At 53.0% G+C, this 17,128-nt stretch overlaps 2 protein-coding genes across 26 annotated transcripts in view; one reads left to right on the forward strand and one right to left on the reverse strand.

The window, feature by feature from the left end:
* LOC138440417 (protocadherin gamma-C4) overlaps positions 1-12,129 on the forward strand; it is a 166,580-nt gene extending 154,451 nt beyond the window's left edge. For all 25 annotated transcript variants that reach the window (XM_069589891.1, XM_069589902.1, XM_069589892.1 and 22 more), the window contains 2 exons: positions 5,011-5,099; positions 10,145-12,129. In XM_069589891.1, coding sequence (XP_069445992.1) covers positions 5,011-5,099; positions 10,145-10,371 — 316 coding nt within the window. In that variant the 3' untranslated portion in view covers positions 10,372-12,129. The remainder of the gene's footprint in view (positions 1-5,010; positions 5,100-10,144) is intronic.
* Positions 12,130-14,046: 1,917 nt separating this feature from the next.
* Positions 14,047-17,128, reverse strand: part of DIAPH1 (diaphanous related formin 1) — a 117,383-nt gene continuing 114,301 nt past the window's right edge. The window contains exon 27 of the mRNA XM_069589878.1: positions 14,047-15,968. Coding sequence (XP_069445979.1) covers positions 15,814-15,968 — 155 coding nt within the window. The 3' untranslated portion in view covers positions 14,047-15,813. The remainder of the gene's footprint in view (positions 15,969-17,128) is intronic.

Here is a 17,128-nt window from a genome sequence, read left to right on the forward strand (position 1 = left end):
TCCCCTGGTCCCCACACTGTTCTCGTTTGATGCACCACACTGCCCTTCCCCTTCTATTCTGCCTTCCCTGGGGGACACTGTCTTTCCTTCTGTTTGGGCAGCCATTCAACAAACAAACCAATAGCAATTTACTTTTTTCTGCTCATAATCCTTGCTCATTATAGAAACATGAGAAATAGAGAAAACAGTTTTTAAAATTACTCATAATTTTACAACCCAGGGAAACCACCACTAACTTTTTTAATGCAGGAAATTTCAAACCTGTGCAAGAGTAGAGACACTGGTGTAATGAGCCTCTCTGGCCTCACTCTCCATCTTCAACTAACCCCCTGACTTATTTCGCATTTCCCTCCTCCCACCGAATTATTTTAAAACAAATCACAGCCATCGTATTTCATCAGTCTTCACTATCTTTAACAGATGATTCATTTTTTAAACACATAAACACTGAAAATAATTTAATTAATAGTAATAAAAATATTAATATTATCAAATATTTAGTCTGTATTCAGATTTCCCCAGTTATATATTGCTCTCTGTTAACCTGTTTGTGTGCTTATCCAAATTAAGGTCCACATTTTGTATTTGGTTGAGAGTCTCATGTCTTAAGCTCTCTTAATATTTTTAAATGTATTTCAAACTTTTTTCTTGGTACATTTAGCACGCGCAAGTGGCTGCTCTTGCTTTTTCTGCTCTTGCTTCTTTTGTTTCTGCCACTGCTGCTTTTTAAAATCTAATCATCTAGACGAACTGATCACAAACTTGTTCACAAGATATCAGCACATTTTAATCCCAGTTAAGTAGTATATTTCTCACTAGTTTTGTTTGTTTTTGTTAGTAATTGAGCTCATACTGTCCATCAGTATTGTAGCCTTTTTTTCTCTTTGTACCACATCATAAGAAAAGTTCTTCATAACTCTTTTGTTGCATAATAGCCTCTCTAATGGGTAAACATTTTAGCTGGTGCAGACAGGCTTTTATTACATTAAAAAGATACACATGCACTTAGATTGAACACAGTTAAACCCAGGCTAAGGTCAGGGGTGACTTCCCCATATTTCTCCTTGTTTTGAGCAGGATGCAGGGAGCGTTTAACCACAGCCTGGCCTCTGGGGTTGTCCCTCACACACACACCCCCAGCACGCCAGAATACAAACTCCTTAGGGCAAGATCATATCATCTCTTAAATCCTAGGGCCTGTCACAGGCACTGACACTTGGAAAATGGTCAGTTAGATGTAGTCCGTCTCCTTCACCATTATTTTTCACTGTTCCCCAAATCCTGGAAGAGTTCCCATCCCTGCTGAAGCCAAGTATGTTGTCATGTATAAGATCGTAGGCTTTGGAATCACATTAGGCCAGTTTTGTGTGATTTCACAATAGCTGCCTGTTGCCAGCTGTGTGATTTTGGGGAAGTCTCTCAACCTCTCTGAGCCCCGGTTTCATCTGCTGGGAAATAAGGATAATAACACTTACCTGTGGGTGTTTCTTGGGCTGAAATAGACAATATGTATATAATTTAGTCAGCCCAGTACCCAGAAGTAAGAAGCTCTCAGTAAACGGCTCAACAAGAACTCTCTACTCATCTCCTGCCCATGTGCTTGGCCTCCAGCCTTCAGTCATTTCCTAAGAATCTCCTCGCAGTCCCGCCCAGTCCGTCATGGTTCCAGGCCCACCTTTCCACTCACCTTCATTCCCTCAACACTATCACCCACCAGCACAGGTATCCTCCTAACCTGCTGTCTGACCCTGTTGTCCACTCCAAGCCCCCTGCTGCTCGCCCCATCTGCTCTCTCCACTGGATCCGCATTAGGCCCTTTGTCTCAGCCTGAGCCCTCCTGCCTCAGCCCTGCACCTCCAGGCAAGCCCAGAGAGAGCTCAGTCTGCCTGCAAGTGAGGACTCCTGGGTTGTCATGGAGACAGAGGTGGCTGAGGCTCCATCACTGGGCTCCTCCCCTCCCAGAGGTGCCCCCCATCCCTCGGTCTTCTCATGGGAGCAGCAGTGATCTTCTTTTTTTAAATGCCAGTAACTTAATGGTTTATTAGTCACTCAACAATATTACAAATATTTAAAAATTACTTAATGTAAAGAGTTGGCAGCAAACTAATCTATTACAGAGTTAAATTACCAGTACAACAGACTGGAGATTTAGACACCTGGAAGATAACAATAAAAGAAACTAAAATATGTTAATAAAAAATTCAAGTTGGAGGAGTTTACCTACCTTAACGGTGATCTTTAAATGCTTAATTGACAACCCCCTTTTGTATACGTCAGAGACTTCCCAGAGCTCTTAGGATAAGAACACAATCTCCAGTGTACACTTTGTAGCTCCACCACCACATCCTAGAGCAGCCACACTGGCTTTGTTAGTGCTTTGAGCTCGCTGAGCTCCGCCCAGCCTCAGAGGCTGGGGCTTTTTGCTCCTTTTGCTTGGAAAGCTCTCCCCACACTACCCTTCTCCTAGTTGACTCTATTGTATTGCTCAAACCTCTTAAAGTTGAAAGAATAGTATGATGAACATCCAGATACTCTTTAAAACTTAGATTCATCAGTCGTTAAAATTTTGCACATTTATTTTCTCTTTTCTCTCTCGCAACATGCACACAGATACCCCCTGAACCATTTGAGAGTTGCAGACCTAAAAACATTTGAAATACTTCAGTATCTCTCTCCTGATAACAAGAACATTCTCATACATAACCACAAAAGAATGCTCACATTCGAAGACTTTAATGCAGTAATACACAGTCCAGTTGCAGATTTTCATAAACATTCCCCAAATGTCATTTTAACCTGTTGTATTTTTTTAACACCAGAATTCAATCAAGGAACATAAATTGCATTGGCTTGTTTACCTCTCTTTCATCTTCTTTAATCTAAAACAGCCTCCTTGCCTTTGGGGGGGGTGTGGGGGTGGGTGTGGGGGGGTGTGTGTGTGTGTGTGTGTGTGTGTGTGTGCTGTGCTGTGCTGTGCTGTGCTGTGCTGTGCGGGTGGTGCTACTCTTTGTGCTGGGCATCAGTTCCTGTCGGTGTGTCTCAAGGTCAGTGATGCTCAGCTTGTTCACCGGGTTGAAGTGGTGCCCCCAGATGTCCGTGTTACAAAGGTGCTTTCACAATGCTGGTGACTAGTCAGTGATCCATGGGTGATTTTCTATCCTCCGACTTTTCTTTGACTGGCATTCTCCTCCAGATCACCTGGATGGTTTCTTCAGATTTAAACTCCCTGTCTTTTCTTCGGGGAAGCCTGCACTGACTGGCTCCCTAACCCCGATGAGGTCAGTACTCTCTTACACCCCTGCTCTCTGCCTCCGTGGCACTTGTCACAATTACAATTCAGTGATTGTGCAATTATTTACTATCAGCCTGTCAGTGGAGACTGAACTCTGGGCTGTTTCAATCATGTTCACAGCTGCAAACCCAGCACCCAGCCCCGTGTCTGGTACACAATAATTGCTCAATAAATACTGGTTGAATAAGTAAGTGAACCCAGAGTTCCAGCTCTTGCCACTCTGCAGAGGGAGAAATGACATTCCTGCTTTCTCCTCCAGCCCTAACTCTTCATTTGCTGGAGAGACAGGAAAGAGGGCGCACACAGCAGCTGGTCTGGGCCTTAGACTTGTCCGCTGCCTGAGTTGCGAATTCCAGATCAGGGAAAACCACAAGCATGGACAGACCTCGGAAAAAGCGTAAAGCTGTTCTTGACTCTGCTCAGCCACCGTGACAAAACACACACACTTTTACACTCCGTCCCTCCCCCACCCCAACTAGCGTGCCTTCAGGGCCTGCCCTCCAGCCCCTCCCTTGGTGCAAAATGCTTTTTACCTCATAGTGACCTAACTTTCTCAGTAGGGCTCTCCTCATTAATTCAGGCAACAAGCATTCATTGAGGAGTTTCAGTGTTCCAGACAGTGCAGAGGTCAACTAATAGACTGTGTGTCAGGCTGCTTCCGCTTCCCCTCAAAAATGGAAATCATTTGAGCCTTGGAAATTCTCTTAAAAGCATAGGAGTAAAATTACTATGGGAAAAAATCCAGGTTGGGGTACCATTCTTTAGAGTTCAGGTTAACGTTTTTAACAATTATGAATCACCTCGTGTTTTTTTCAATGTTTAGAGCATCTAAAGTTGTTAACTAGGTGCTTCAGTAGGAAACAGGCACAGCCCTGTTCCCAAAGCTCAAGGAACTGGCTCTGTGGGTGGAGCGGATTGCGGGGGATAGGGGGTGGGACAGTGGCAGTCCCCGTGGGCCTAGAGCTGCCACAGAGCAGCCAGTGGGGGTGGGAACACGGCAGAGGCACCTAACTCAGCCTGGGTGGGCCCAGGGGTCCCCTCTGACAAACTTATTCGCGTCACGGTACCAAGGCAGAGGTAGGAAGCTTGCATTCTAGGAAGCAGTATCTGACCAAAAGGAGCTGGTAAGAGAGAGTGAGGAATCAGGAAGGGGACTCAGAAAGGGTTCACGATAGAATGCTGGGAGTGGGGTTCTTGGGGAATAGGAAGGGCTGGTTCTCAGGCGCCTGTGGATTTTATCCTGAGGCCTGAGTGAGCCGCCAAAGCATATCAGGGTTGAGTTTTAGCAGCCTCTCCCCCTGCCCCAGTGTCTCGTGGGCCTCCCAGCCTCTGCCTTTGGGTTCTCTCTAGGTTCTCAGGCCTTTCCCTAGCTCTGGTGCTTTCTCTGTTTCCCACCCTCCACTGTCCTCTGGAGAGGGTCCGCTCTCCCTTCCTGTGAGCTGCTGCTCCCTCGCAGGGGTTGGGGGCAAGTGTGTCCTGCCCGCTCCCTCCAAAGGCCATGGTGTCTGAAGCGACAGGTAGAAAGCTGGTTTGGGGGACTGGCAGGTGGGGGTCTGGCTTCTGAAGGATTGTGTAAGCTCCCTCCTACCTTGCTGAAAGGGGCAGGTCTTGGGTGAGAGCTAGGGTTGGGCCCTAGATCTGGGGGCCCTGAGCGAGGACAGGAGGGGTGGGGTGGGGTGGCTTGGGAGAGCACGCTCACCAGCCCACTCTTTCCGCAGATCCCAAAATGGCGATGAAACCGGCACCTGGCCCAACAACCAGTTCGACACAGAGATGCTACAAGCCATGATCTTGGCCTCCGCCAGTGGTAAGTTGTGCCAACACGTGTGGAGTGGGAGACCTGGGGTCCTGGGTTGCATCCCACAGCACCGTGCCCCGAGACTGGCTTCCAACCTATACGTCAGCTGGTCTGAAACAGCCCTTAATTCCAGGATATAAAGACAGGTTAGGAGTAGCTGAGGGATGGGGGCTCTGGGATGCCTGGAGGGACTGAACAAGAAAAGATCCTTGGAGGAGAAGTAAGGAGCAGTGGTTACAAGTGTTGCCCCCGAAGGGACACCTATAGGTCGGGTCCTAGCTCTGCCACTTACAGTCTTTGTGGCTTTGATCAATTTGCTTAATCTCTCTAACTTCAGTTTCCTCAATCAAGAAAATGGGAACAGAGACCTCAAAGGGTTGCTGTGAGGATTCAGTGAAATGATATGCCAAAGCACAGAGTATTGGGGCCTGGGGCCTGATCCATACCTGCCCTGAAGCCATGGAAGTGGGTGTGGATACTCCCAGTAGGAAACACACGCTGGACCTGTGGGACCCCTCTCTTTTCTTTGTTGCCCCCACTTCCAGAGCAGGATTTTGGTTTTCCCACAAGGTAACAAAGACCTTCAACGATAGAGATTCAGGTGATGCTGCTCTTCAGGGATGACAGCCAAGAGACCTGGGCATGGAGGGAGAATGACGTCATTAGTACGGAAGAGCGCAGGCTCTGGAGGCAGGCTGGCCTGGATTCCGGTCCCGGCACCACCGCTTGGCTGCGAGTCCTCCAGCAAGTGACTCCTCCCCTCTGGGCTGCGGTCTCACTGACTGTAACATCGGTATAGGAACAACAGCTCAGGGGAAGGGCACAATGGTGAAAATTGATAGATGGTGTCTCTTTTGACCCATGGTGGGATAGAAGGTAGAATTAGAATAATGCCTGTTAAGCACTAGTTTCTGGAGCAACTAAGGGCTTCCCTTGTAGCTCAGTCGGTAAAGAATCTGCCTGCAGTGCAGGAGACCTGGGTTCGATCCCTGGGTTGGGAAGATCCCCTGGAGAAGGAAATAGCAACCCACTCCAGTATCCTTGCCTGGGAAATCTCATGGACAGAGGAACCTGGTGGATTGCAGTCCATGGGGTCGCAAAGAGTCGGGCACGACTGAGCGACCAACACACACACACACAGAGGCTGGCAGAGGACTCAGGCACTGGCCTTACTCAGTGAACTGAAAGCCCCACTGTCCAGTGTCTCTGGAGGCCTGGTTAGTGGAGAATCAGGTAAAGTCACAGCAGTAATCGTTGCTGTCGTGCCTGCACGCTGCCCCAACTCATGCTCGGCAAGCTTGATGGGCCTCATGTCGGTGGATCTTCTCACAACTCTGCAAGGCAGGTCTGAGTCCTTCCATTTGACAGATGAGGGGACTGAGAAGCTGCTTGCTCGAAGGCCCCCATTTTGAGCTGTACACTGGAGATTCTAACCCAGCTTGCTCCTAAGTTCATGCCCTGTCTGCTCCAGTGACCACGTCTGCCTTTCCATCCAGCCTCAGTTTCCCTTTTAGATGAACAGATTTCTCTTAATACTGCACTATTCTCCCAGATTGGAGTTCTAGATAAAATATAGGATGGCCAGTTAAATTTTAACTTCAGATAGACAACAAATAGTATTTTAGCATAAGTAGGTCCCATATGTTAGAACTGGGACATTACTATACTAAAAAAAAAAATTTTACATGAAATTCACATTTAACTGGGCACCCTTTATTTTCATTTGTTTAATCTGATAAGGCTTCCCTGGACGTCTGTGAGGCCGTGGGGGCCAGGCCCATGGCTGATGAAGAGGAAGGGAGCAGCGGCAGGGGCACCAGCCTTCTGGGAAGACAGGGCTGGCCCAGGTTCCGGGGATGAGGAGGGGTAGTGGGGCTGCTATAATTCTAGAGAGGCCAGACCCTGAGTGTGAGAGAGGCAGGTGGCGGGGTCTGAGAAGATGCCAAGTTGGACTCTTGAGGGAAGTAAACAGACAGTAAGGTATATTTAGCTGTTGTGGCTTTAAACTGTAAAGCCAGGAAGCAGCCTTTTTAGCCTAAATCCAGATTTTAAAAACAGAAACGGAGTCAGTATTTATAGCCCCAGACCCTCCCAGGAGGGCCCTGGGGTCACCGCAGGCTGCCTCCCCTGTCAGGGTTCCACCCCTCCAGCCCACACAGGGCCTGACCCAAGAGTAAACCCTGGCCCTGGGGGATGGACCCTGGGGGTGGAGGTGGCAGGGTCAGGCCCTACTCTCACTTTCACACCCGATTCCTGGCCCTGGAGCCAGAGAGGTTCCTGGAGTCCAGCCCGGCCAGGCCTGTGGGGCTGCTGAGGGCAAGCGAGTAGGGAGAGTAAGTACACTTGGGAGGCTTTTTACATAAACATTTGAGGGGAAGGTGTGCTCTCAAGGAGGCTGCGGTCTGTGGCTCAGCCGGCCCTGGTGAGTGTGAGCAGGCCTTCCGGGCTGTTTGGAGCTTCTGCTTTCAGCCCCTGGGTGGGGACAGCAGGGCAGAGGGGGAAGCTGGGGCTGGGAGACGTTTCCCTGAGGTGAGGCTGGAGTGGGAGAGGGGAGTGGAGGCGGGCAGTGCCTTAACCTCCTCCAGGCCAGAGCACCCCCAGATTCTTCCTTGCTGCTCTTCAGAGTCTGTTTCTTCTTGCGCTCAGGGAAGATCCCAGTTCCTGCCCAAACTAAGTCTTGCAGGGTAGAAGGAGGTGCCCTTGGAGACTTATTCTGCAGGAGATCAGAGCCTGCAGTCCAACTGAGGGTGGGGTCAGACAGGACCTTGATCAAGGTCACATGGCTGGCTCTTAGTGGCAGAGCTGACTGGACAGAACTCCAGGCTGGCCTGTTTGTGTGTTACACTCTGGGTTTCCCAATCTTCTTCCCTCCTGGCCAGCCCCACTTCAGTGCATCCCATAACGCAGGCCAACATCAGGTGCTGTGCTTCTAGGGAAGGGGTGGCAGGGGCTGGCTTTGTCATTTTTGTCTGCTCGGGTGCTTCTGAGAGATCCTGGGTGTGTTGTAGGATGGGGATGGGCCTAGCTTCCAGTTATCCAATCCTGCCCTTCCTATCTTTCTATTTCTGCCTCCCTTCCCCCTTTTTGTGCCCATCTCTTCCCCTCTCTCTCTCTCTCACTGGCGCCTCTGACGTCTCCCCTCTTTGCCCCTAAATCACTTGGGAACCCTGGCTCTTGAAGCCAGATCTGGGCCCCTCCTCCCAGCACTTATATCCCCAGGCAGGGGGGTGGGGCGGGGCGGTGGAGGACTGACTCCCTCCTGGAGTTAATTAGAGAAAATGTAGAAATGTCAGTGGAATGAAAGGACTGGGGGAAGGAGAGAAGGAAATGGGCGCTGCTCCCTCCCCCCCAGCCCACTTCCCCGCCCCCCTGAAGGCCCCTGGACGCAGGGATTTGGGACTTGAAATGGAGGTTGTGGAAACCTGAGCCTGGAATGAGGAGGCGGAAAGACTGGGGCTCCTCTCTCCTTTGCTTTCCCTTGCGTCCCTCCCCGTCTGATGCTGTTCTTTGAAAATATTTCCTGTCTATTTCTCAATCCCTGGTTGATGTCCCAGGATTACTCAGCCTCTCTGGCTTTAGGTACCCTCTCTGCGCACTCCCAGGGTCTAAGGTGGGTAGAGGAAGGCCAGGTCGAGGAGCCCTTCTGCTGGATGGGGTCTGGCTGGGCATTTCTGGGGCTTTAACTCTCTAGCTGCCAGAGGACTCCAACAGGAGCCCTCCCGAACTCAGCAGAGTCACCAAAACCCCATGTTGTTCTTTTTTTTTAACCCCTTGGACAGGGGGCATGGAGAGGAGAAGCCGTGACACCCGGTATGGCGACAGTGACAGTGATGAGGGTGGCGGTGATTTTGGCAACAGCAAACCTTTAGTGAGCTCTTTCCAAGTACCCAGGCACTTTCCCCTGGGATCCTCACCAAACCTCAGTAAAGTAGGGTCTTCTGTATTTCTCTCCCTTCAACGTGCCACACATCACCTGGAGCCGCATGTCACCTGGATATGGTGTTCAAATGCAGATTCTGAGAGCCTGTGATTCTGTCAAGCTCCCAGGTGATGCTGAGCCAGGGGCGGAATTTGCAGTCCTTGGGACCCCATTTTCTCCTTGTGCAGAGCAGGAAGCTAGGCTCTGTGATGTCACCTACTCTGATATTGTGAGCCTGGGGCCACATTGGACCTAAGACAGTTGGTCAGTCATCGTCTTCTCAGCCTCTCCCCTTCTTCACCTTCAGAGTAGTGATGAGGTTCAGGCCTCTGCTGGTGGTGACCATACCCTACAGCTGCACCTAGGATGTACTTAGGCCTCACCCCCACCGCTCCCCACCCCCCTGTCCTGGCTGGTGTGGCCTTGGGCAAGTCTTCTACCTCCTCTGACCCTGACTTCTCTCATCTCTGTAGCAGGGTTCTAGCACACACCTCCCTGGAGTGCTGCGTGCAGGTTAGACACCATCGTGCACGTGCAGCTTCTAGCAAGGTCCCTGGCACAGAGTAGGCATCGATTGCTGTTCTGAAATGAATCCCTGGAAGAGCCCCCACCCCTCACTCAAAACAGAATGACTCAGTGCCCACTCTGTGTTTGGCACTGGGTGAAACAGGCTAGGAACCTGCAGGGACCATGGACGTCTAGCATGGAGACCAGAGAGGCTGCCCAGAGAAAGGCTGGGCCAGGGTCTCAGGAGTCAAGTCTCAGCCTGGTGAGATGATGGCTAGCGTGTTTGATGCCCTTACCAGGCAGTGGGCACTATTCTAGGTGCTTGATGTATGTAATCTGAGTTACAAGGTGCTTGTAATCCTGGTTAGCCTTCACCAAACCAGAGGAGGGTAGGTACCGTTATTATCCTCATTTTGCAATTCAGAAATCTGAGGAGACACAGGGAGGTTAGGGTAGGCTTGGCTAGTAGGTAAAGAACTGGGAAAACAAACCTAGGTGGCCACTCTGGAGCCTCTTAGTTCTACCCTGTGGGTCAGGATGACATGTCCAGTGCTCTCCCTGCTGGTGCTATAAGAGAGGGACTTGGGGACCCTGAGGTTTAGCCCCTGACTTTCCCTTGTCTCTGCAGAAGCCGCTGATGGGAGCTCCACCCTGGGAGGGGGCGCCGGCACCATGGGCTTGAGTGCCCGCTACGGGCCCCAGTTCACCCTGCAGCATGTGCCCGACTACCGCCAGAATGTCTACATCCCTGGCAGCAACGCCACTCTGACCAACGCAGCTGGCAAGCGTGATGGCAAGGCCCCGGCAGGGGGCAATGGCAACAAGAAGAAGTCCGGCAAGAAGGAAAAGAAGTAACGTGGAGGCCAGGCCCGAAGCCACAGGGCAGCCTCCCTCCCCAACCAGTCCAGCCTCTCCCCACCTGTGCCCAAGCCTCGGATTTCAGGGCTCACCCCCAGGAAACTGGTAGGGGCCCAGGCCATGCTCCCCTTGGGAAATGGAAACAAGTGCCGGGTCAACACCCCCCTCTCTGCCCCCAGGGGATTGAATATGCAAAGGGAGTTCTGCTGGGAACCCCCATCCAATCACTTGCTGTGCCCATGGGGGTAGTGGGGTTTGTGTAGACACCATTTATCACACCCCCTTCAGTTACAGCTGAACTCCTCCATCTTCCAAATTCAATCAGGCCCATCCCCTACCTCCCTCCTACCTACCCTACCCTTCTCTTTTTTAAGGTGGTTGGGGTGTTGAGGTACCCGGTGACCTAAAAAGGCTCATAGTTCTGAAGAGTTGGAAGGGCATCATGACTTCTTGACCTCTCCTTCAATTCTCAAACTTCCCCCAAAAGCATGGTTTGGTGCCAGTCCCTTCACCTTCTTCCAGAACCTGAGACCAAGCTCAAGTTTTGGGGAGACATGGTCACCATTCCCATGGTACTGATGCTTGCTGGATTTAGGGAGGGCATTTTGCTACCATGCCTCTTCCCAACACCCTGGGGACCAGTCTTTTGTTCTGTTCTGTTTGTCATCATTTGATGTTCCCACTGCATGCTGTGACTTCCCCCTCCCCAAACAAGAGACCCCACTGCATGTTCTGAGACAGTGTGGGGTGCTAAGATAAAGAAGGTTGTGGGTGTGGATGGGGGGTGGACAAAGCTTGGTCCCATCAGTTAACAGGGTCTTGCAGGAGGCTCTGTATGCCCCAGGGTACCGACCAGATCCCCAGGTTCCAGCCAGAAGCCATGCCCCAGGCTGGACCCTCATCTCTCATGTACAGGGCAGCCTGGCAGCCAGCGGTGGGCTGAGCTTCCAGCACCGGTGGGTTTGAACTGGCCTTGTGGTCCAAGGCAGCTCTGAGCAGGATTGGGACAGGTCCCCTGGAGAGGTCAGAGGGGCCTCTGTGGGTGCTGGGTACTCCAGAGGTGCTGCTGGTGGAAGGATCCCTGTGGCCCCAGTAGGGAGGGAGGGGCCCGCTCCGCTATTTTTGGTCCCTGGGTTGGGAAGGACGAGAGCTAGAGCAGGGACCAAGTGGACAGAAAGTGTCAGCCTGAGATCAGGGCTTCTCCACAGGGCCCCCCTTTGCCCCAGCGGCCCCAGCCCTTCTCCTTGCCAGGTGCCATTCCTTCTCTGTGAAGGCCACTGCCCAGGCCCCCAGTCCGCCCCCTCGTGGCCAGAGCCTGGTTAAAGTCCCCCAGTGCCTCCTTGTGCATAGACCTTCCTCTGCTCACCCCTCTGCCCCTGGGGTCCCGCTCACCCAGCGGGGCTTCTCAAGAACCCCACTCCAGCCCTTACTTAGTATAGAAACCCCCTCCCTCTTGCGGCTGGTGTAGAATAACCAATAGTGTATAGTGCGGCGTATTTTTCCGTGATGGCGAGCGGGCGGCGGGCTCCAAGCAGCCGTCCGTCCCCGAACCCGCCCGCGGCGGCCCGTGCTGTGTTTTGTGCTGTGTCCACGCGCTGCGGCGCCCCCTTCCCGCGTACTGACTCCTCTAAGCGCTTCTCTTTGCATAGTCACGTAGCTCCCGACCCCGCCCCCTTCCTGTGTCTCACGCAAGTTTTATACTCTAATATTTATATGGCTTTTTTTCTTTGAAAAATTAAAAGGTTTCTTCTGAAAGGTGGGCTGTTTCTGTGTAAGAGATGAGGGCTCCTGGTGTGTATGGATGGAGTGATGAGCTCGGAGTAGTATGCTGGAAGAGCAGGATCGGGAGGCGATGATTGCGTTGCGTCTCGGTTTTTGTCGCTGCCTGAGTATCCGTGTATAATTGTTAAATGCGGCTGTGTATGCGTGCAGCATGATTGTGCACATATAATCGGTGTCTGATTGACCGTAATGGTGCCTGTGGGACTGTACCGTGTGTGTGTAATCAGCTTCGGGTCCGCAGTGGAGGAGGGATTTCTGAGCGCGACGTGGCAGTGCGCAGTTGTCTGTCTGCCGCTGTCTCCAGGCAGAAGAGCAGACTCGTGCGAGGGGGCGGAGCGCGCTGAACAGAGCTGGAGCGGGGGCTGTGGACGCTCCCTGAGTTCCGCCCCTTCCCTGCTCAAGTGACCACCCTGAGCGCCCTCCCGGCTGCTCGGGAGGAGGGTGGATTCTCCTTTGCCCACCCTCCCCCCCACCTCAGGGGGCTTGGGAATGCCACGAGGGTGGGAGGGAGGGAATGCCAGAGGCCCAGTGTATAGCTTGCGCCTGTTTTCCCATCTGGAATTCACATTCTAGGTTACACTCTGTAGCAAAGCCATGGAAACGGCAGGGTTCGCCGCTTCCTTATGTGTGTGCAGGAAAGGGGGAGGGGGGCGTCCAGGGGACAGAGGGCACGCCGGACATTGGATTGCCCGCAGACCAAACGGCCTCCCTTCTTCTCTCGGCGCTTTCACTACTGGCCTAGCCCACCTCCCGCCTCCTCCAAAGAAAGAGAGATTGGAGGTTGCTGCCGCCAAAGCTGCAGGCAACAGAGTGGGAGGAAAGGCCAGAAGGCGCGGAAGGATAGAAAGACCCACTAGGGTTATGAGGCAAGGTCGGTGAGGGCGAGGGCATGCCCAGCGGCGGGGTGGGGGTGGCTGTCTCTGGACATCCTGTGTGCTTTCCTGGAGTGGGTCAGGCGTCTGCGAGCGCCTGAAGTCCGTTGTCATGGAAACCGAGCCTTCCACATAATCTTCTGGGGGCAGCCTTCTTGCGGGGGAGGAAGGGTGGTGTGCGCGTCCTGAGATGGAAGCAGGGTTGTTTCTGAGAGCCAGGCTGCAGAGGGCGGGGTATCGGTCGCCTGGGTTCTATTCCAGGCGCGGCAGGAGACTGGCAGAGCAGAGCATGTGAGCAGCTGTGGTTGGTCCCGATTGGTGAGTGTGCCTGTGCGGCCTAAGCCAGAAATGTGCGGCCTCCAAGGGTAGGGAGGAAGGATGCAGAGAGCCCGCCTCCACATCCCCAGCCATCCTGAAGAGGTAGCTGCCCAGGCAGCAGGGCTACTTAATGAGGCTTTTAGTTCCAGAGCTGTCCAAATGGCCTCGTGTCCTCTCCAAGCCCCTCCTTGTCTATCCTGGGTCTGGGCTGTAAGGTTTCTTTGTGCAGGCCACTGCGTGCTCAAACAAGTCTGAGCATCAAGACGTCTCTTTTGACCTCTGCTGGGCAGGCTCAGGTTTCCACCCCAGGGTGAGCCCCAGCCGGGAAGGTGGTCTGTGGCCACCAAGTGTGTCTGCAGGGAGAGGAATGTGGGAGAACGTCAGTCACAGGCTTCCCTTAGCAAGAGAGGCCCAGGAACTGCCAGGAAACTGCAGGTGAAGTCTGGAGTCATGGGGAGGTGGGGATGGGGTCCCAGAAAAGGGCTGAGCTAAAAGGCATCAGTGCAGAAGGGCAGGGGCTGAACTGGGGCCCCACTCCCTTAAAGAGACAGCCAGCCCTGCACCCAGCCAGCACATGAAGGTGCCACCACCCTTCTGATGATTTGTCAAGTCAGTCACAGGCTTGAGGCAGGACAACCAGGGAGGAGCCTGGATGACAGTGAAAAGAGTGCAGAAACTCACAAAGGAAGCTGTGAGGCAGTACTGTTTCAATGCTTTATTAACAGTTGGAAACAAACCCAACAAACTGGAGGTGATGACATCCCAGAAGCCCAAGAGGCAAGGGAAACAGGTTTGCATTTTGTCCCTTTATTGTTATTATTAAACACATCTTAGCAAAAGTAGATTAAAAAAGAAAGGGTCAAAGCCCCAGATGTCAGCAGGGAGGAGGGAATTGAGGAGAGTAGCAGGACCCCCTGATCATAGTCCTCCCAGCACTAGCTCAGGGGGGCTGCTGGTGCCCCTTTGGAGACAGGCTCTAGCAACCAGAACCTTTCTGCCCAGCCTCAAGGCCTCCCTGGGGGCGCCTGAGGTCTCCTAAGCTCCCCTTGCTCCAAGAACTATACTTTGGGGCCAGGCTTTTCCAGTGCCATTCTCACCCCCTACCTGGGAGTGGGAAGCTGAGAGGAGCACAGAAGGGCAAAGTGTTACCTTTAGCCAGAGGATCTGAGCTTCCTGTGGCTGTGGCCACTGAAGCATGTGGCCTTCCCACTGCTGAAGAGAGAACAGGGTGGGGCGTCCCTGGGCCCACTTCTCCAGAGCGTCCAGTTAGCATCTGCACATTTGGCTTGATAAATATATTAAATTTATAAAAATTCTTTGTTGTTTGAGAGCTCCTATTACGCTTAGGCCTGGTCCAGCTCAACCAGAGAAGAGCCGCCTCTGGCCCCCAAGTCAGATGTTGGGGATAAGAGTCTGCACTGGCCTCGAGGGCCCAGAGGCTTGAGGGCTGAGTGGAGGTCCAGAGGGGCTGCTCAGAATTGAGGCTTGTGGTGAGAAATCCCAGTGACTCTGGAACCTGGCATCAAAGCCTCTTATATTATGGAGGGGAAAGGAGGAAGGGTTATTTTTCTTTAAAAAAAAAAATTCATATAAAAATAGATCCATTTGCAAAACAATTTCTCAACCAGGAGGCTCCACCTCCCCTTTCCTTGGAGACAGAGGGTAAGGTGTGGGGATGGTCACAGGACAGCCCACACTTTCAGATGAGACCAAAGCTCTGGGGAGGGCGTGAGGAGGAGGGCCCGTGGCTCAGCCGGGGGCTGGTACCGGGGGCTGGTACTGGGGGAGGGTCGAGAGAGGCCAGGGCAGGCTCTGTCCCACCCTGCCTGCCCGCCCCCAGGCCCTGGCCTAGGCCACAGCAGGACAGGTCAACGTGGTCTAGGTCCTCCTTGTTTGGGGAGGTCTTTCTCAAATGGTGGGGTGGGAGGGGGATCTGCTCCCCACTTCCTTGGAAGCACCTCCCAGTGCCTCCCCACCAGTAATAGACAACAGGAGCCAGGGCAGGCAGAGCAGAGCTGGGAGATGGAGCCCAGAGGTTCCTAAGCCCATGCTGCTCTCAGGACGAGAGAAAACACAACAGAAAAGCACAAACCCAGCACAATTGACCTAGGCAAAGCCCACTGAGAGGCAGGGGCTGAGAGAGCAGGTGGGCCTTGTCTGAGATGAGGCCCCAGAGAACAGTGGAGACACTTGGGGTTAAGGCAGCAAACACAGAGCCTGCTTTGGTAACAAGAGCCAGGATTGCCCCGGTTGGGCTCAGGCCCCCCCACACTGCCCTTTCCTCTGGCCTCCAGGCAGCTGAAGCTGTGTGCGATGGGCAGAGAGCAGCATGCCGGAGAGTAAGGTGGGGGTCAGGGTGATGGAAGCGGCCACCGCAGAGGAACACCTCCGCGACCCTTCAGGCACATGCTGCAGGCGGGACAGTCTGGGGCTCCACCGAGGAGCTGCCGTGGCCCCAGGACCTGGCTTAGCTTGCACGGCCAAGCAACTCTGTGGTCTCCTCGAGGATGGTGGGGACTTCCTCCTTCTTAGGCATCTTGACAGGAACACAGGTCATGGCATCCTCCTTGGTCAGCTCTGAGACTAGCTGAGATGTGGCTGCACACGCTGCCTTCCTGGCGCCTGCAAGAGAAGACACGCGCCATCTTGTCCACAGAAGGCTAGTCTGCTGTCTCCATCTCTACAGCAGATACTCGGCCAGTAGCCATGCACACGCATTGCCCCGGGTCAGTTCAGAGGCCCTTCTTGTAAAGGAGGGGAAGAGAGCCAAGGACACATGGAAGATACCTTTGTTGGGGTAGGAGTGGGGGCAGAGCACGTTGCAGGCAGGGAGAGCAAGTCTGGCTCTCACATTCCTTTGTGACAAGCAGTACAAGAGTGTAAATACAGCTCTGCAGACAGAGCAGGGCTCAAGTATCAGCAGGGAGAGAGGTAAGTACTCAAAAGCTGTTTTCTCATTGGAGTCATTGGATGTAAACAGACTTAAGCTTAGTAAACAGTAGTAGTATTTTGTTTTCTTGGCAGTCCTCATGGACGCTCCTAGGCCAAAACCACTGTCAGTCAGCCCAGGGCAGGGCAGGCCTTTGCAGGTGGCCAGAGGGGCTCCTGCAGAGGAGCAGCAGCCACGCGCGGTCACCACCTGAGGCCACCCCACCTGTGTTCAACCCTCCCCCTTGGGCCATGCCCGCACAGCGAGCTCTTGTCCACCTCTTCAAGGGCAGCAGTGGGGATCCGAAGGCCAAGGGCAAGTGTGCGGTGTGTGTGGGTGTGTGAAGGGGGAAGGGTGAGGGAAGGTATGTCGGGGAGGCCAGGAGGAACCCTACAGAGACCTCAGCCTGACAGGCTAAGGGCTAGTGAAGAGAAGAACCAATCCCTCCACGAATTCCTGTCCTAACCGCTGGGAGTTGTCCCCAGACTCTCACTAATTCACAGACTCCATGTTCCTGGTCCTGGTCCCTCAAGCTGGGCCTGAGCCTATCTCCTGCTGTCTGCCGCTTCCCGCGCCTCTGAGCAGCCAGAGAGACTGCGGGGCACAAAGAGCAGCCTGCCTGGGGTCAAAGAAGCCAGACACAAAGGCCACAGATGGTGTAATTCCCTTTCTATGAAATGTCTAGAATGGGCAAATCCAGAGACAGTAGATTCGTGGTTGCAAGGGCCTGGGGGAGGAGATAAAGGGGGTGTGACTGCTAATGGGCATGGGGTCTTTTTGGGGGGTGATGAAATGTTCTGGAATTAGTGGTGATGGCTGCACAACCTTGGGAATATACTGAAACCACAACTGT

This window comes from Ovis canadensis, chromosome 5, assembly GCF_042477335.2.
Source record: "Ovis canadensis isolate MfBH-ARS-UI-01 breed Bighorn chromosome 5, ARS-UI_OviCan_v2, whole genome shotgun sequence".
In the NCBI taxonomy this organism is placed as follows: Eukaryota; Metazoa; Chordata; class Mammalia; order Artiodactyla; family Bovidae; genus Ovis; species Ovis canadensis.